The following is a 21097-nucleotide window of genomic DNA, read 5'->3' on the forward strand; positions in this document are numbered from 1 at the left end:
TTACTCTCCAACTATATTATAATATATCATTATAGTCTGGTATTTATATTAGCACTCATAGCATCACATTAATTGTGTCATTTTACTTTATTTGGTTTACCTTTACCCTACTGTTGGGGATTTTTTAGTGACTCATAGCCAATTTGGGTTGCACTAAACATATTGTACCTTTACTTATTCAGCTTATAGCTCCATGTTGTAGGTATCTATACTGCTTAGATGTGCACCTAGGCAGCGCCAACACCCCTACTCCCATCCTTATTTTTTGCCACATCTGTCTCCTTTCAGGGGACAGACACAGGGGGGCAGCAGCCTATCATTTATAGTCCCAGCGCAGGTTATACCATAATACAGTACAGGAGATGACCAGAGACTGCAGACACAGTTCAGGAGATGATCAGAGACTGCAGCCATAGTACATGAGATGGTCAGAGACACATCAGTTCTGGACGGACTCACACCTATGCTCAGAACACTAGCTCTGGATGGACACAAACTAGGAGAGAAGGAGGGAGGGAAGAACTCTGCCACTTTGGCGCCCCCACCTCTGCAGGTGCCTGGGTGCAAAGCACCCTGTGCACCCTGCCTAGGATCGGCCCTGCACACAGGCCTTAAATTGTTCTTCATTAGAGCAGCAGGTTGTAAAAATAGAGAAACTACAAATTTCAAGCCATAAGATGGACAACCTGATGCAGATTCACAAAGGCTACCATGAAAATCATAGCTATAGCAACAACATTGCGCACAGGAGGACAGGGGCACTTTCAATTTTTTTCTCTCTTTTTCTATCTCTCTCTGTTTCTGCTTTTTTTGCAGTTGAGAACATGGATGACCTAAATTGTAATCTCTCTAAATGCCAAGGGACTGAATTAATCTTTTCCTGAAATAGAATGAAAGCCTGTGTCACATACATCTAGGAAACAAACTTTAGAAATGACAGACCCCCTACCACGAGAGATTGACACTACCCCATAGTTTACCACAGTTGTAATAGCAAAGACAAGTCTAAAGGAGTATTTATTCCAATCTCTAAATCTATTCCCTTGACTTTAATAGATATTTGTAGGGAAGACGATGGCAGATACCTTTTTTTCGCAAAAGGCACTTTAAGCGGAGCCAAGGTAACTATCCCACTGGATCCCACCATTTATGCGTTGGATGGGACCATCTCACTTGTACCACTCAAAAGCATACTTTCAACATAATCCACCACATGCAACTGATTGATATCTGGAGATTACAACACCCCAAATCAAGAGATTACACATTACCACTTTAACTACTATTACTACTTTAACTACTTCTTCCCCCAAACAATACTCCTACATTGACCTTTTTCTGATGCCCCATTGACACATCCCTCTTATAAAATTAACTGCAATAGGCAACATCACTAGGGTGACCACGTGTCCTGGATTGCCTGGTTCAGTCCCACATTTTGCAGGTCTGTCCCGGGCACCTTCGTTCCAGGACAATACAGTGTCCCGGAATGAAACTGCCATAGCCACCCCCCGGGCCAATCTTATGCCCGCAAAAAAGGCCGCCACATCACCGCTTTACTCAATGACAATACTTGTCCTGGCCGGGAATGCCTGGAGGAGCACAATCCCTGCCCCCTGCTTGTGATTGGAAAAATCATAAATCCCGCCTTTTGTGTCCAATTACTGTTCTGTGATTCGTTACAGCACAAGCTGATTTTTGGGAGGAGGGGGTCACCCTAAACATCACATGGTTCACCCATACTCCTATATCTCTATAGGTGTACCTTACACCTGACACAGGACTAAGAGCATGGCACTGGTGCCTAAATGAAGGCATGCTCCAAAGCCCCCAGATCCTGGCAGACCTATTTAGAAAGGAATCTGTAACACCATTGTACTATAGGAGGCTCTTAAGCCTTACATTTGAGGTATCCTCATCAAACATGGCTCTAGAGTTAAGCCAGTTTCTCAAGAAGGGATGTGGCTAGTAACAGCAGACGTTATGTAGCTGTACACAATTATACCTAATATAAAACTTGAAAAATCTCCTTTCATGTTGTGATTGCTGCCTGCCTGCTGACTATCTGCTGACCACACGGTTTCCTGCATGCTTTGCAGTTTCTCCCCTGCTCATTCCTCATTCATTTGCTTTACTTTCAATTTACAAGGATTACATATCATATGGTACCTTGCTTCCTACAAGTAGCGATACTGGTACTGACTCTGCCTTCTAAAACTCCTCCTCTCAGCACCTCTGTTGTTCAGAAGGCAGGCTCACAGGGCATATTGAATACATGTCAGAGAACTCAAGGAAGTAAATGAGTGGGATTCTTCACAAAGTCAATTTATAAACTTTAAAATTGTTTAGAATAATAGGAATAGACTATAAATAATAAAAATTCCATGTGGAAATGAAGATAATGATTTTAAACATTGGCCACAGATATACTTTAACCACTTGCCGACCGCAATATGTATATACGTTGCGATTTGCAAGTGGTTTACCAGGATTATTGCTGAACATATCAGCCACAACCTCGGTATAGTTTTTTACAGTTGGCGGCTGGCTTTCTCTTGAAAGCGTTCCAATCGGCTCATAAGCCAATGTCTCTCGGACTTACCATTTATGCTATAAAGGGATTTTTAATACAGCTTACCTGTAAAATCCTTTTCTTGGAGTACATCACGGGACACAGAGCGGCATATTCATTACTATGTGGGTTATATGGAGTACCTTCAGGTGATGGACACTGGCAATCTTAAACAGGAAGTGCCCCTCCCTACATAACCCCCTCCCATAGGAGGAGTACCTCAGTTTTGTAGCAAGCAGTATGCCTCCCAAAAATGGTCCCCATAAGAGGGGTGGGAGCTCTGTGTCCCGTGATGTACTCCAAGAAAAGGATTTTACAGGTAAGCTGTATTAAAAATCCCTTTTTCTCTATCGTACATCACGGGACACAGAGCGGCATATTCATTACTATGTGGGATGTCCCAAAGCAATGCTTTTAATGAGGGGGAGGGAGACATCTTCCCAAGACAAAGGATTTAATTTAGAGGTATACTCAAATAATAATAATAAATCCAACTTAGTCGAGAAAAATTAAACTTAAACTTAAATTTTAACTCAAGGGTGCCCCCGATTCCGAGGGTCTTAATCGCAGCCTGCAGCACTGCCTGCCCAAAGGCTGTATCAGTATTCCTTCTAACGTCCACCTGGTAAAATTTTGTAAACGTGTGGACTGAAGACCCGGTTGCCGCCTTGCAAACTTGAGCCATAGAGATCTGATGGTGTGCTGCCCAGGAGGCGCCCATGGCCCTAGTAGAATGAGTCTTTACTGATAAAGGAGGAGGCAACCTCTTCAAGCCGTAGGCCTGAGTGATTCACTGTTTTTATCCACCTCGATGGTAGATTTTGCAGCTGCCTGCCCTCTCTTGGGCCCATCTGGACAAATGAACAACACATCTGTTTCTTGAATCTTCTCTATAGCTTTAAGATAGGCCTTCATGGCCCTGACAATATCCAAGGTATGCAGCAACCCTTCCTTTCTGGACGTAGGTTTAGGAAAGAAGGATGGTAGTATCCAATCCTGGTTTTAGACGAACACTGGATATAACCCTTGGTAGGAAGGAAGGATGAGGACGGAAAAACACCCTGTCCTTATGCAGAATAAGATATGGCTCCTTACACGATAAGGCTGCCAACTTTGACACTTTTCTGGCGGAAACAATTGCGACCAGAATTACTAACTTCCTTGTCAGAAAAACCAAAGGAAACTCAGCCAACGGCTCAAAGGAGTTATTTCTGCAGAGTTGACCGAACTAGATTCAAGTCCCACAGACAAAGTGGCTACTTAACCGGAGGAAAACAATACGTAAGACCTCCTGTATGAAGGTCTTAACCAGCGAGTGGGTGGCCAGCGGCCTCTGAAACCACACTGACAAAGCTGAAATCTGTCCTTTGATTGTGTTTTAATGCCAGGCCTTTATCCACTCCTAGCTGGAGAAAACTTAACACTCGATCACTGGTATACTTGCGGGAAAGCCATTTCTTGGACTCACACCAGCCTACGTAGGCCTTTCAGACCCTGTAATAAATCACCCTGGAGACCGGCCTTTGTAGCCCTGATCAGGGTAGAGATTACCTGCCTAGACAGCCCTCTACCCCTGAGAGTCAGGGATTCAGCCGCCAGGCCATCAATTTTAGACGCCGTAATGCAGGGTGAAGGATCGGGCCTTGCGAGAGTAGGTCTGGCCGTAGAGGAAGCGTCCAAGGGTCTCCCACTGCCATCTTTAGGATTAGTGAGTACCATGCCCTCCTGGGCCATGCTGGAGCTACCAGGATGACTGGTTTGTGCTCCACCCTGATCCTGCGTAACAGGCGGGGTAGTAACTGTAGCGGGGGAAAGGCATACAGAAGTTTGAACTGATGCCAGGGGCACACCAACGCATCGGTTCCGCAGGCCATCGGGTCCCTTGTCCGGGACATGAACCTATCTAGTCTCTTGTTGAACCTTGATGCCATGACATCTACGTCTGGCACACCCCACTTCTGGCAGATTGTCCGAAAGACCTGGGGATGTAGAGACCATTCCCCCGGCGACAGAGTTTGGCGACTTAGGAAGTCTGCCTGCCGGTTGTCCACTCCGGGAATGAATATTGCCGATATGCAGGGTACATGAGCTTCTGCCCATAGAAAAATTAAGCTCACTTCTCTCTGAGCGGCGCGACTCCTGGTTCCCCCTTGGTGGTTTATATATGCCACAGCTGTGGCATTGTCTGATTGTATCCTCACCGGGGACCCCTGCAATTTGGATGTCCATGCCAGGAGGGCTAGCCGAGCCGCTCTGAGCTCCAGGATATTGATGGGCAGCTGCTTGTCCGCCTCTGCCCAAGTACCTTGGCGAGTGTACCCATCCAAGACCGCTCCCCAGCCTATCAGGCTGGCATCTGTGGTCACTATCTTCCAAGCTATGGGGGTGAAAGATTTTCCCTTTAGCAGATTCTGAGGGTTTAACCACCAACCCAGACTTTGCCGGACTCTTGATGATAGAGTTAAAGGACACTCCAAGGCCTGGGCCTTCTTGCTCCAAGCTGTGAGAATGGCTGCCTGTAGGACGCGAGTATGGCTCTGTGCGTAAGGTACCGCCTCGAAAGTGGCCACTAGCTTGCCTAGTAAACGCATACATAGGCGAACAGTTGGTTCTTTTTTGCTTAGAACCAATCGAATCAATTCCTTGATAGCTTTGACCTTTACCAGGGGCAAAAATACCTTCTGCTGAGCCGTGTCTAACCTCATGCCGAGATATTCCAACTGTTTTGAGGGTTGAAATGCTGACTTTTCTCGGTTTAGGACCCAACCGAACCTCTCCAGGTACTGAACCGTTAGGGCTACTGCTCGCTCCAAGCAAGGAGGCGAGTGATCTATGATTAAGAGGTCGTCCAAGTATGCTAGGACTGTGACCCCTTGGATTCTTAGATTGGCTAGAATTGGAGCTAGGACCTTCGTGAATACCCGGGGGGCCGTAGCCAGCCCGAAGGGGAGCGCCACAAATTGGAAGTGACGCTGAGCCACCGTGAAGCGTAAAAATCTTTGATGTGGCTGAAAGATCGGTATATGAAGGTAAGCGTCCTTTATGTCTATAGACGCCAGAAAGTCTGGAGCGCGGCGGCTGCTGACCGAACGGATTCCATCCGAAATGACTGGACCTTTAGGTAAACATTTAGACTCTTTAGGTCCAAAATTGGTCTGACATCGCCGTTGGGTTTTGGTATGACAAACAAATTGGAGTAGAAACCTAGCCCTTTCTCTTGGGCTGGTACCTCTACTATCACGCCCTGGCGAAGCAGACGATCCAATGCCGCTAGCAACAAGGCCTTTTTTGCTGGATCATTCGGAACCCTTGATTCCTGGAAATGAGGTGGAGGAAACTTTTGAAACTCTAATCTGTAGCCTGTGGCCACAGATGACTGGACCCATTTGTCAGGGATGTTGGCTTCCCAAACCTCTTCAAAGAGACGAAGCCTTCCCCCCAGTGAGTGGGGGCGCCCCTTCATAAAGCAGACTTAGGGGCTGGCTTCGTTGGTTTGCGATACCATGGTTTCTTGCCCCCAGGGGCCTGTCCCTGCGACTTAATGTTAAAATTTGATCGTGCAGCAGGCCGTCGATACTGCCTGGGATTTGAGGGTCCCGGAGCAGGAGAAAGCTGTCTTTTGAATGCAGAACCCCGGAATTTCCTCTTGACTGGTAAAAGGGTACTTTTGCCACTTGAAATAGTCTGAATGTATTTATCCAGATCCTCTCCGAAGAGACGCCCCCCATGGAAGGGAAAACCTGCCAGGAGTTTTTTGCATGGGGGCTCGGCCGTCCAGTTTTTTAACCATAAGAGTCTCCTCATATGCACTAAAATTAGCGACAAACGAGACGCCTGCTGGATAGAATCCTTTATAGCATCTACCGCAAAGCATAGAGCTCTAGGAATATCAGATAACTCCTCTGCCTGCTGGGCAGGGATGTCTTTAAGCATCTGCTTTGTCTGGTCTTTCAAAGCTTGACAGACTCCGATAGCAGCCACAGCCGGCTGAACCACTGCTCCTGCCGTAGCAAAGGAAGCCTTCAAAAGTGTCTCTAACCGTTTATCGACCGGGTCTTTAAACATTTGTATGTTTTCCACTGGGCAAGTTAATGACTTATTTACACATGAGATGGCTGCGTCCACAGCTGGGAGCGCCCACTTCTTGGAAAACTTCTCTTCCATAGGGTAAATCACAGAAAATCTTTTAGGCGGCAGAAAAATTCTATCTGGCCGTACCCAATCTTGAAAAATCAATTCCTCCAATAGAGGATGGACCGGAAAAACTGCGTTGCTCAAAGGCGCTTTTAAAGAGCCCAAAGAGGAAACTGCCCTAGCCTGAGTTTCTGGTAGGGGCAAGTTAAACGCCAAGCGGACCATGTCTGTCAAAGACTGAACCCACAGACTCTCTGCTTGGGAGGCTGAAAAAGGTTCGTCCACCGTAGACTCCTCAATCTCTGAACCTTCTAGGTTTCGGTCCAATAGATCCTCTTGAAATTCTACTTCCTCTGAAGAGAGAACTTCCGCATCTGAGGATACACATTTAGGTGAAGGGGATCTAGTCCGCTTCTTGCCTGGAATGGAATTAGTGATCATAGCTGCTAATCTTTTTTCTAGCCCCCCCAGGGAGGCGGCTAGCATGTCCTCCGTGACAAACACAGGGTTGGGTGGATCTGGGCTAGCCTCCGCACCAGACCCCCCTACTGGCTCAACCAAGGCAGCCACCACTGGGTTAACAGGTGGGGAAAGTACTGGCATAGCCTGACTCGTCTCCTCAGAATCCGAGGGGGAACCCTTTTGTTTTTTGACCCCTTTTGTACCTCTCGATCCTGAGCCTTTGGGAGCCATGGTACAATACCGAGGTATCCCTGCTACACCAACTGACAGGCGCAGCCAGGAGATAATTTAGGGGTTTAGGGAACAGCAGTACTACTGATGTCCAAAAACCTGGTGGGGAACCCAGTATGTGCCAGTATTTATTTATTTTTATTTATCTTTTTTCTTTTTTTTTTTTTCAAAGAAAACCTCTTTCTTTTTTTTTCTTTTTTTTTTGAAAGCACTACTGTTCACCCACACCAAAATTGCTAGTATCCACCTGCTGCATAGGGAATTTCTAGGCTAGACAAAAAATAGCTAGTTCTGATTTCCAGAACTGCAATACTTCCCTGCGCCACTGGGTGTCACTGTGTAACAGCCACAGACGCTGCCGCTCTGTGTCCTCCTGGTCCGAGCTCAGCTCTTGAATGAGCTGCATAGCATGGAGGAGGAGAACACCCCTTCCTCCTATGAGCGTGCAACCCCGCCCCCCCCTCGCAACGGCGCGAAAATGTTCTTATAACTCGTGCACGCGCGCGCGCCCGTTTACAGGGGGGCCAGGCAGGAGCCATGAGGACGCCGTGGGACCTCCTAGAGGAGAGCGTTTTGAGGCTTTCTGAAGCCCTTCCCAGCTGCCTGTGACACCCAGCCAGGTATGAACACTAGGTAGGTTCAAGACACTTCCTTAGTTCTGGCAAGGTATGGGTCCACAGCCCCCCTTTGCCAACCTAGCGCGCAGCCAGATGTATACAGCAACAGACCAGGGAGATCTAATATTTGGGGAGCACATTCACAGACCATCCTGTCCCTTAAATAGACATAGTGGCCTAACTGCCAATGCTAGAGCATACACAGGCTAACTCCCCCACAGAAATCCCCTGGAGAGCCTGCTGCGAACCAAGTTCCGCAGGCCCCCCTCTTACCTGCTCCATGCCGCAGGACATTGCACAGCAAGTGGTCCAATCTTCTCCCATCTCCGTGGGTAGCGTACTAGACCTTCAGGCCCTGGGGTCCTGGAAGGTACCCACTGTCCTGGGCCCATACAGCACCCTGGCAAACAGGTTTCTTTAGGCACTAAAAAGGCTCTAAGTCCTGGGCCCAGGGTCCAGCTCTCTAGAAGAGAAGCATTATAGGCAAACACCCCCCGCTTGGGGGCCCGGGTACTGTCCACTTTAGCACTGAGGCCGTTGGACAGATCCGGTTAGCCTGCCTTGATCCCAAGGATGCGGAGGCAAAGCTATTCCATGACCAACACCTAAGACACTGGCGAAAAAACTGAGGTACTCCTCCTATGGGAGGGGGTTATATAGGGAGGGGCACTTCCTGTTTAAGATTGCCAGTGTCCATCACCTGAAGATACTCCATATAACCCACATAGTAATGAATATGCCGCTCTGTGTCCCGTGATGTACGATAGAGAAAAAGAGTACCTGTCATCCTTATTTCTATTACAAGGGATGTGAACATTACTTGCCTAGTTCCAAGCCTTCCAACTTCATGAGCTGCTAAAGTGCAGTGGGGAGCATTAAATGAACACAAGGAAACGCTGGAGGTTGGAGGAGCAGTGGCCAAGCTCAACTTTTATTGACGACTTATGTCCTGTACACACGATCGGTTCGTCTGATGAAAACGAACCGATGGATTTTTTCATCAGATATCCGATGAAGCTGACTTTCATCAGTCTTGCCTACACACCATCGGTTAAAAATCTGATCGTGTCCAACGTGGTGACGTAAAACACAACGACGTGCAGAGAAAAATTAAGTTCAATGCTTCCGAGCATGTGTTGACTTGATTCTGAGCATGCGTGGATTTTTGACCGATGGATTTCCCTACAGACGATCGTTTTTTTCTATCGGTTTTTTAACCATACAAAAAATTTAAAACAGGTTCTATTTTTTTCACCGATAGGAAAAAAAAACTGATGGGGCCCGCACACGATCGGTTCGTCCGATGAAAACGGTCCATCGGCCCGTTTTCATCAGGTGAAACGATCGTGTGTACAGGGCATTAAGATTAGCACATAGCTTCATCTGTCCATTTAGATCTAACCAGGGATGGACTGGCCATTGGCACTACAGGGAGTTTCCCGGTGGGCTGACGGCTCAGTGGGCTGGCTTCAGTGACAGCGGACCGCCACCCCCCTCCGCTCCTCTGTCTCTCCCTTCCAGCAGCGCTCACCTCCTCTGCCTCCCCGCAGCGCTCACCTGGGGGGGGACCAGAGGAGCAGGAGGAGGACCAGAGGAGCAGGGGGAGGACCAGAGGAGCAGGGGGGGCGACAGAGGAGCATGGGGGAGGGGACAGCTGACTCAACAGCTATGGCCTGGGAGTATCTCACTCCTACCTAATCTTGTCCCATAAGGGGGGGCATCAAACTGATTCTTTGCCCCGGGTGAAATAATGTCTAGCTTCCCCACTAGTACTGCCTATAAGAGTACCAGTACCAGCCGTTCTACTCTAATAAAGTACAAGAGCTAGTGGCTAGTGAAAGGGGGAGAGGGGGCTTGGGTGGCCGGGGGGGGGGGGGTGCGGGAGTTGTCCGGCCACCATTGGAGAGACCTGTCAAAGTGGTCCAGGACCAAATTTTTGTCCCAGTCCAGCCCTGGATCTAACTGACTTTTTAGCATGCGTTTTTCGCTGAAATTAACCTCTGCATATGAATTTTGTCCTCACAGTCCCAATTTATATAGTAATCAGTTTACATTAAAGCCCAACTCTAGCTAAAAAAAAACGACTCTCCACCAGTCAAGTGTTGGACTGTTCCTGATCTATGGAGCCTAGTCTAGGCTTAATGACGTCAGGAACAGTTCACAACTCAAGACAACTGGAGCACAGGGGTGCCGGACCGGTCTTGTGCTGGGAGGATTGGAAAATTAAGTATATCTCCCTTCTCCTCTCCCCTAGACAAAAACGAGTGATTGTTAACCACTTCCATACAGGGCACTTACGCACCTTCCCGCCCAAGCCAATTTTCAGCTTTCAGCCATGTCGCACTTTGAATGGCAATTGCGCGATCATGCTACACTGTACCCAAACAAAATTGGCGTCCTTTTTTCCCCACAAATAGAGCTTTCTTTTGGTGGTATTTGATCACCTCTGCGATTTTTTTTTTTGCGCAACAACTAAAAAAAGACTGAAAATTTTGAAAAAAAATTACGTTTTTATTTTTTTCTGTAAATTTTTTTGTAAATAAGTATGTTTTCTCTTTCAATTATGGGCACTGATATGGCGGCACTGATGGGCACAGATGTGATGGCACTGATGGACATCGATGAGGTAGTACTGACGGGCACAGATGAGGTGGCACTGATTGGCGGCGCTGGTATGCGGCACTGATGGGCACACATAGGCGGCACTGATGGGCACACATAGGCGGCACTGATGGGCACTCATGGGCCGCACTGATGGGCACTCATGGGCCGCACTGATGGGCACTCATGGGCGGCACAGATGGGCACTCATGGGCGGCACAGATGGGCACTCATGGGCGACTTTTTTTGTCCCCTTTTTTTTTGTTGCCCTTCCCTGGTGGTCCAGGGTGGGCTTCCCTGGTGGTCCATGTGGCGATCCGAGGGGGGGCTGCGCTGATAAACAATCAGCGTGAACCCCCCCTGTCAGGAGAGCCGCCGATCGGCTCTCCTCTACTCGCGTCTGTCCTGTTTACATCGTGATCAGCCGTGGTTGGACACGGCTGATCACGTGGTAAAGAGTCTCCGTGAGAGACTCTTTACCTTGATCGGTGTTGCGGGGTGTCAGACTGACACCCTGCAACAACGATCGCCGCGATGCGCGCCCCCGGGGGCGCGCAGCGGCTCAGAATCCTGAGGACGTCATATGACGTCCAGTCAGGATTCTACAACCACTTTGCCGCCGTCAATCTGTCATTGGCGGGCGGCAAGTGGTTAAAGTCTTGTTTTTTTTTTTTTTTCAATTAAAATAACAGACATGTCAGACATGTCATATAACATAACAGTACCTGCCCTGTACAGTTGGTTTTGCACAGAGCAGCCCACATCCTCCTCTTCTCGGGACCCTCTTCGGCTCTCTTGACCCCTCCCTCTCTTTGAGTGCCCCCACAGCAAGCAGCTTGCTATGGAGGCACCCGAGCCGAGCTGCAGCGTGTATCTATGGTTCGCCCCGTCATCTCTCTCTTATAAGCTAACTAACTTTGATTGACAGCAGCGGGAGCCAATGGTGTCAATGCTGTCTCAATCAATGAAGAGAGGAGTCCTGGACGACCGAGACCGTTATGGACATCGCTGGATAGAGATTGAGCTGAGGTAAATATTAGGGGGGCTGCTGCACACAGGAGCCTTTTTATCTTAATTAATTAAGATGAAAGACCTTCTGCCTTTACAACCCCTTTAACCCGTGCAGTGCAGGTCCAGCAACACTGCATGGGGAAACTTTTTTTTGGCCGGAGACAGGACTTTCTTAGACTTACATAATGGAACACTGTACATACCTTTCCCTCTTTAATAAGCTTGCTTTTCTTGACATGACCCAGCTCAGCCTTTTCATCATATCTAGCAGTGGAAGTGAGCACATGAAGAATTTCATCTGGGATAAAGTCTATCTGTTCATGTGTAGAAAGTTGATGGGATAGTTCCAAACTATTATTCCTTTCTTGAACAGTCAGCAAGTCTAAGGAAAAACATAGCAAACTTAATATTTCAAAGATTTAAGTTATAGCTTGCATGCAGATAAAGATTATATACTGTAAATGTCTCTAAATCAGTCCAAAAATTCCTATCTACCTTTAGTACATGATATAAAATATAGTGTACCCTCTGCCTCTCTGACACAGGCTGCTTTCTTTACTCTGAAAGGAAGAGGAAATAGTGGGAGTACCTGTCCTTTTTTTCCCCACAAACAGAGCTTTCTTTTGGTGGTATTTGATCACCTCTGCGGGTTTTATTTTTTGCGCTATAAACAAAAATAGAGCGACCATTTTGAAAAAAATTCAATATTTTTTACTTTTTGCTATAATAAATATCCCCCAAAAATATATATATAAAAAAAAAAATGTCCTCAGTTTAGGCCGATAGGTATTCCTCTACCTATTTTTGGTAAAAAAAAATCTAAATAAGCGTTTATCGATTGGTTTGCGCAAAATTTATAGCGTTTACAAAATAGGGGATAGTTTTATTGCATTTTTATAATTTTTTTTTTTTTTTACTACTAATGGCGGCGATCAGCGATTTTTTTCGTGACTGCGACATTATGGCGGACACATCGGACAATTTTGACCCATTTTTGGGACCATTGTAATTTTTACAGCAAAAAATGCATTAAAAATGCATTGTTTACTGTGGAAATGACAATTGCAGTTTGGGAGTTAACCACTAGGGGGCGCTGAAGGGGTTAAGTGTGACCTCATCTGTGTTTCTAACTGTAGGGGGGCGGGGCTGGACGTGTGATGTCATTGATTGTGTTTCCCTATATCAGGGAACACGCGATCAATGACAGCGCCACAGTGAAGAACGTTCTTCAGCTCCGGGGACCAATCGCAGGGACTCCAGCGGTGATCGCGTCCGCGGGTCCCGCGGAGCTTTGGACCGGGTCGCAGGCGCTCGCCCGCAACCCACGGCTGGGCACTTAAAGAGGACATACAGGTACGTGCTTGTGCCCAGCCGTGCTATTCTGCCGACGTATATCTGCAGGAGGCGGTCCTTAACACCTTGAGACCCGCGCTATAGACAAAAGACGTCCACATCGCGGCTCTCAAGTGCCAAGTGGACGTCTTTGGACGTCATTTAAAGTGCATTACCCGCGCGCGCCACTGGGGGGCACGCAGCGGGTATACACTGTCCCGGCGCATCGCTGAAGAGCCGATGCGTGTACCTGGCGGCCGCGATGTCCGCCGGGTACACGCGATCGGCAGGAACACAGCAGGGACGTGGAGCTCTGTGTGTAAACACAGAGCTCCACATGCTGTCAGAGGAGAGGAGACCGATCTGTGTCCCTTGTACATAGAGACACAGCATCGGTCACCTCCCCCAGTCACCCCCCTCTCCCCACACAGTTAGAACACACCCAGGTTACACATTTAACCCCTTCCTCACCCCCTAGTGTTAACCCCTTCCCTGCCAGTCACATTTATACAGTAATTAGTGCATTTTTATAGCACTGATCGCTGTATAAATGTGAATGTCACAAATTTGTGTCAAAAGTTTCCGATATGTCCGCCGCAATATCGCAGTCCCAATAAAAATCGCAAATCGCCGCCATTACTAGTAAAAAAAAAAAAATCATAATTCTGTTCCCCATTTTGTAAGCGCTATAACTTTTGCGCAAACCAGTCGCTTATTGCGATTTTTTTTTACAAAAATACGTCGAAAAATACGTATCGGCCTTAACTGAGAAAAAAAAATAGTTTTTTTTTTTTTAAATTGGGATATTTATTATAGCAACAAGTAAAAAATATATATATTTGTTTTAAATTGTCGCTCTTTTTTTGTTTATAGCGCAAAAAATAAAAACCGCAAAGGTGATCAAATACCACCAAAATAAAGCTCTATTTGTGGGGAAAAAAGGACGTCAATTTTGTTTGGGAGCGACGTCGCACGACCGCGCAAATGTCAGTTAAAGCGACGCAGTGCCGGAAGCTGAAATTTCGCCTGTGCACGAAGGGGGTTTATGTGCCCAGTAAGCAAGTGGTTAAAGGAACCTATTTAGAAAATAAAAAACAAACCTTTACAACCCCTTTAAAGTGGTTCTAAAGGCAGAAGGTTTTTACCCTAATGCAATCTCTGCATTACGGTAAAAAACCCTCCACTAAGTGTGCCTCCCCCCACTAAACACTTACCTGACACTACTCTCAATCCAATGCTGTTCCTGCCGGTGTTCTATCGAGAAGTGCCCGGCTATCGAATAGTACCCAGGTGGAACTGCGCATGCGCAGCATGGAGCCAAGTTGACGATCAGCTGTTGAGTCGCGTTGCCGAGGCATGTTCATGTAGGTGAGGGGTGGATAGATACATGAAGTGGAAGGTTATTTAAATGATGGGCAGTGTTGGGGGCGGAATTTTTATCGATGGCCAAACAAAACTGCAAAATAAATCTTTATCTAATATGGAAAAAGATGCCCTTCAATTGACTAAACACGCCCCGCAAGCGTCCAGAAAGACTAGTAGATAAACATTTCCTTTGCAGCTTTGTTTGGTCATCGATAAAAATTCCACCCCCAGCACTGGCCTTCATTGAAAAATCCACCCCCTTCATGTAAGTAGCCGCCCCTCAGCTACATGAACGTGCCTTGGCAATGCGAGACAATAGCTGATCATAAACTCAGCTGTTCTGGGGCTCCGTACTGTGCTTTCGTGGCGCATGCACAGTTCCACCCGGGCATTTCTCCACAGGACACTGGCAGCCCCGCTCTTTCTTCCTGTTTTCACAGGATTTACTTTACCATTGGCTCCTGCTGCTGTCAGTCAAATGCTGTGAGTGAAGTACAGGGGGCGGGGCCAAGCCACACTGACTCGGGAGTGCGCCTGCATGAGTACCCTATAACAAACGGCTTGCTATGGGGCACTTGGAGAAGTGGAGGAGCCAACATCGCCAGTGGGGGACCCCAGAAGAGGATGTTCAGGGCCGCACTGTGCAATAACTTAGCACAGAGCAGGTATGTACAACATTTTTTATTTTTATTAAAATAAACAAGTAGCTTTACAATCATTTTAGGGGTTCATGCAGACGAAGCGCCTGACAGAACCCCTGTCAAAAAAAATGCTCATAATGGCTTGTAGTACACACTTATTTACAGGATTTTTTTTTCCCCAAAACATTCCTCTCTGGACATTTTTCACTATAATCCATTTACACTTAAAAACACCTTGCTTTGCCAAATTGCCATGTTTATGCATGTCATGATTTTTTTCTGCCTGTAAATGTAGATTCTCCTCTTCAAATATGCCTGTAAATGCCCAAATGTGCATGGACACCTAGGCCAACATAGAGTTGCTTCTACAGGCTGAAAGAAAAAAATGCCAAATGTGTGTGTATAAGCAGTATTTGTTATGTTCAGGGTGCATGAGTCCTTTCATTCATAAAATCTTTGTTTGGACTAAGGAAAAGGTGTGTAAAATAATTTTTACCTGGAAAAAATATATATATGTGTGTGTGTGTGTGTGTGTGTGTGTGTGTGTATATATATATATATATATATATATATATATATATAGTGACAGGAAGTCAGGTAAATCTGTGGGTGTTGTCACTGATGGGACATACATTTCTGCCTTGTTTAGACGATACACAGATTATTATCGGGCGTCGGCTACAAACGTAGCCAGAGGAAGGCTAGAGGCCGTTACAAAACTTCAGCTGTTCAGAATGAAGCAATCAAGGCCTTTATAAGTAGCCAGAGGGTTACCACTTGGTTTCTGCATCACTCCTAAGGCTGTGTGAGTAGGAGAGCAGTGCCTGATGAGGTGAGGAGACCATTGCTTTTTTGTGTGTGATAAAAATCCAAAGACTATTGTTTGTGCTGTATGAGCAGCACTGTCTATCCAGCGGTAGGCTGTGTTAGACTTCATAGTTAGGTTCATGTGTGGAAGGTAGACGCCCAGAGTGGCTAGGATTTACTTTATGTTTGATTTTGTTTATGCTGTTTGGATGCTTGCAATTGTTTTCCAGCAAGATGGAAAAATAAACCAGAAACTTTGTTTTCAACCGTCTTTGACTGCCAGTCTGTATAAATTCAGTGTGTGGTGAACCCATCCAAGGGGTCACACACCCCGCTACCGAGCGAACACACACCAGGAAGGGAATTGGGTATAAAAAAAAAAAGCACATACCGTATGCCATGCTATTAGAGCAATAAAAAGAAGGCAACTTGTACAGTATATAATGTCCAAACCTCTAAATACTGTACATATACACTTACCGGCCACTTTATTAGGTTTATTATCTGTTCAATTGCTCAGTAACACAAATTGCTAGTCAACCAATCACAGGCAGCAACTCAATGCATTTAGGCATTTCAAAAACTGTTGATCTACTTGGATTTTCACGCACAACCATCTCTAGGGTTTACAGAGAATGGTCCGAAAAAGAGAAAATATCCAGTGAGCGGCAGTTGTGTGGACAAAAACGCCTTGTTGATGTCAGAGGAAAATAGGCAGACTGGTTTAAGATGATAGAAACGCAACAGTAACTCAAATAACCACTCGTTTCAACCAAGGTATGCAGAATACCATCTCTAAACGCACAACGCATCGAACCTTTAAGCAGATGGGCTGCAGCAGCAGAAGGCTAAACTGGGTGCCACTCCTGTCAGCTAAGAACAGAGGGGTAGATTCAGGTAGAATGGCTTATTTTTATGCGGGCGTAGCATATCTCAAATACGCTATGCCGCCGTAACTTAGTGAGGCAGGTTCTGTATTCACCAAGAACCTGCGCCCTAAGTTACGGCGGCATAGCGTAAATCTGCCGGCGTAAGCGCGCCTAATTCAAATTGTGAAGAGGTGGGCGTGTTTTATGTAAATAAAACATGACCCCATGTAAATGACGTTTTTGACTAACGGCGCATGCGCCGTTCGTGAAAGTAACCCAGTGCGCATGCTCCAAATTAACCTGCAAAAAGCCAATGCTTTCAACGTTAAAGTAAATTACGCACAGCCCCATTCACGGACGACTTACGCAAACAACGTAAAATTTTCAAAATTTGACGCGGGAACGACGTCCATACTTAACATAGGATACGCCTTATATAGCAGGGGTAACTTTACGCCGGAAAAAGCCTAATGTAAATGACGTAACAAAATGCGCCGGGCGGACGTTTCTGAATCGGCGTATCTACCTAATTTGCATATTCCTTGCGTAAATATACGGAAGCGCCACCTATCGGCCAGCGTAAAATTGCAACTAAGATACGACGGCGTAAGAGACTTACGCCGGTCGGATCTTAGTCAAATCTATGCGTAACTGATTCTAACAATCAGGCGCATAGATACGACGCCGCACACTCAGAGATACGACGGCGTATCTGGAGATACGCCGTCGTATCTCATGCCTGAATCTACCCCTGAGGCTACAATTTGCACAGGCTCACCAAAATTGGACAATAGCAGATTGGAAAAACGTTGCCTGGTCTGATGAGTCTCGATTTCAGCTTCGACATTTAGGTGGTAGGGACAGATTTTGGTGTAAACAACATAAAAGCATGGATCCTTCCTGCCTTGTATCAACGGTTAAGGCTGGTGGTGGTGATGCAATGACATGGGGGATATTTTATTGGCACACTTTGAGCCCCTTAGTACCAATTGCGCATTGTTTAAACACCACTGTTTACCTGAGTATTGTTGCTGACCATGTCTATCCCTTTATGACTACAGTGTTCCCATCTTCTGATGGCTTCTTCCAGCAGGATAATGCACCATGTCACAAAGCTCAGATCATCTCACCACTGGTTTCTTGAACATGACAATGAGTTTACTGTACTCCAATGGCCTCCAAAGGCACCAGATCGCAATCCAATAGAGCATCTTTAGGATGTGGTGGAAGGGGAGATTCGCATCATGGATGTGCAGCCGACAAATCTGTAGCAACTGTGTGATGCCATCATGTCACTATGGACCAAAATCTCTGAGGAAGGTTTCCAACGCCTTGTTGAATCTACCCAGACGCTACGAAGAATTAAGGCAGTTCTGAAGGCAAAGGGGGGTCCAACCCAGTACTAGCAAGGTGAACCTAATAGTGGCTGGTGAGTGTATATTTAGGCCTCATGCACAGACAAAACATTTTTTTGATTATGCCTCAGAAGGCAGCGCCATTTCAGCCAAAGCTTCCATGTAAATGTGGCTGAGACACAGCAGCGGCGCCATTGTCCCCCCGCTTCTGTCAATCAGTTAGCCAATGAGGAGAGAGAGGGGGCGGGGCCGAGCCACAGCTCCGTGTCTGTATAGACGCAGGGAGCTGCTCTCAGTTTGGGTGCCCCCATAGCAAGCTGCTTGTTGTGGGGGCACTCAACAGGAGGGAGGAGCCAGGGCACTCAACAGGAGGCAGGGGCCAGGAGCACCAAAGAGGGACCCGAGAAGAGGAAGATCAGGGCTGCTCTGCAAAACCACTGCATAGAGGAGGAAAATATAACCTGTTTGTTATTTATTTTTATAGAAAAAAAAAAACAACACAAAAGACTTTACAAATTGCTTTAAGGTCTTAATACACATTACAATCTGGTTGTACAATCTACCAACCACTATGTATTGCAAGGGCTTGTCTGATTGGATAGTTTAGGGAGGCATTTATGTTACAAAGTTTTGGTAGATCTAAAGTTGATTGTACAGAGATTATATGGTAAAATTGTAACATTTATAGTGACCCTTAAGCCCCATACACACGATCGGATTATCTGACGGGAATTGTGTAATGACAGGCTGTTGTCGGAAGATCCGACCATTTGTATGCTCAATCGGACAATTGTTGTCAGATTTTCTACCAACAAATGTGGGATAGCATGCTTTAAAATTGTCTGCCAACAAATGTGTGTTGTCAGATAATCCGATCGCATGTACACAAGTCTGGTCGGACAAAACTCCAAAGTACAAACACGCATGCTCAGAAGCAATGCTAACCATAACACAACATTAGCCGAAGGTGCCCAAAGGGTGGCGCTAAAGAGCTGAAAAACCACATAGTTTTGTGGTTGTTGGCCGATAATTCTTTGCCGTTTGTATGCAAGACAAGTTCCTGGCCAACGCCCTTTGGACAAAAGTCCTACGCTTTGTCCACAGAAAATCCAATCATGTGTATGAGGCTTTAAGGTTCTTTTACACGGGCGGACCGTTCAGGTCCGCCTGCCAGTTTTTTAGGTGGACCTGAACAGGCGCTCCGTGCTCCTCTATGGAGCCATGGATGTCAGCGGTGACATGCCCGCTGACATCCGACCCGCCAAAGTGTGACGGAGGAAAAACCTACTTTTCCATCCGTCTATCGGATCGGGTGAACCACGGACAGACGGTCCATGTTCATCCGATCCCCCCCATAGGGGAGAGCGGAGAAAAGACAGGGCGGTCCCTGCACAGTGTGCAGGGACCGCCCCGTCATCCGCCGGCTCAGCGTAGATCAACGGAGCGACCCCTGCTGAGCAAGCGGAGGTTCACGGGGCGGATCTATCTGCAAAAACGGCACTACCTGTCAAACGATGTATTATTTTTACATATTATTAACCCTTTCCCGCCAAGCGTACGGATATATGCGTCCTCAGCTTTCGGGGGTTATACCGTAAACGGCTTTGATTCAGTCTCCGCAATGTAAACACGAAAGCAGGGTCATGACGTCACTTCCGGTTTACTCGGCTGCCAAATGGCGCTGGATTTAAAAAAGTACACAGTATTTAGAATCGCAGTTTTTGTCGATCTGGATACTTTGAAGTGCAAAGGAGGGATCGGGGGTCTTTTAGACCCCCGATCCCTCCGCAAAGAGTACCTGTCACAACCTTTTACTGTCACAAGGGAAAAAAAAAAAACACAATTTAATATTATAAAATAAAATTAAGACATTTTTATTTATTTTAAAGCACCCCCTCTCCCTGAGAGCTCGTGCAACAAAGAAAACGCATACGGAAGTCGCGCCGGCATATGAAAACGGTGTTTAAATCACACATGTTAGGTATCGCCGTGATCGTCAGAGCGAGAGCAATAATTCTAGCACTAGACCTCCTCTGTAACTCTAACCTGGTAACTGTAAAAAAAAGAAGTTTAAAGCGTTGCCTATGGAGAGTTTTAGGTACTGTAGTTTGTCGCCATTCCACGAGCACGTGCATTTATAAAGCGTGACACGTTTGGTATCTATTTACTATTGGCGTAACATCATCTTTCACATTATGCAAAAAAATTGGGCAAACTTTACCTTTTCATTTTTTTTTTTAATTCATGAAAGTACATTTTTACCAAAACGTTGAGTTTAAAACACCACTGCACAAATACCGTGTTACATAAAATTTTGCAGCAATCGCCATTTTATTCTCTAGATTCTCTGCTAAAATATATATATATATATATATATATATATATATATATATATATATATATATATATATATAAAATATATTGTTTGGGGGTTCTAAGTAATTTTCTAGCAAAAAATACGGATTTTAACTTGTAAAACACCAACTGTCAGAAATAGGCTTAGTCATGAAAGGGTTAACATGAAAGATCAATTAATAAGACAAGGCAATGGCTAGTAAACTAAATTAGGTAAAAGGTGGATAAAGAAAGATACATATTGTGTGAAATATTGGATTGTGTGCAGACATTAGTAAAGCATTGTGTCGCCGAGCGTCACCCATATAATGATGATGATACAAGTATCTGTCCTTACCAGTGCTGTGTTCTCCAATTGTTAGAAGGGAGCCACTGCTGACCACTCTCCTTCCTGAGGACTTGGGACCCATAGGTGGTGAAGGGAACTCAATCACTGACATGTTGCACTCTTTATTTGGCTGTGATGTGGTGACACACTAAACTCTGCATTCACACACCTCCCAATCTGTGCATACAAAGACCTCCGGACAGCCAGAAATACACACAAGGTGATGAGAAAAGTCCCATGTCACTCCCTTCCTAACTAGTGTAACTTCTAATCATTGTGGAAGAATGCCTTAGCTGTCTCCATGACAGCGGCCCGCCTTGTTCCCCTAGTGACCGACACAAATAACACACTGAGCATTGCCAAGATCTGCCTGTGTGGAATCATGTGCTGAGCTCTGGTTAGTCTCCAAGTAAAGTT

The 21097-nt window shown here is 46.1% G+C and overlaps 1 protein-coding gene across 2 annotated transcripts in view; it reads right to left on the minus strand.

The window, feature by feature from the left end:
• AXDND1 (axonemal dynein light chain domain containing 1) overlaps positions 1-20946 on the minus strand; it is a 147199-nt gene extending 126253 nt beyond the window's left edge. For both annotated transcript variants that reach the window (XM_040359958.1, XM_040359957.1), the window contains exons 1-2: positions 20690-20946; positions 11832-12010 (exon numbers count right to left, since the gene is read on the minus strand). In XM_040359958.1, coding sequence (XP_040215892.1) covers positions 11832-12010; positions 20690-20792 — 282 coding nt within the window. In that variant the 5' untranslated portion in view covers positions 20793-20946. The remainder of the gene's footprint in view (positions 1-11831; positions 12011-20689) is intronic.
• Positions 20947-21097: the final 151 nt, after the last annotated feature.

The sequence above is a fragment of the Rana temporaria genome, chromosome 7 (genome assembly GCF_905171775.1).
Source record: "Rana temporaria chromosome 7, aRanTem1.1, whole genome shotgun sequence".
Lineage (NCBI taxonomy): Eukaryota > Metazoa > Chordata > Amphibia > Anura > Ranidae > Rana > Rana temporaria.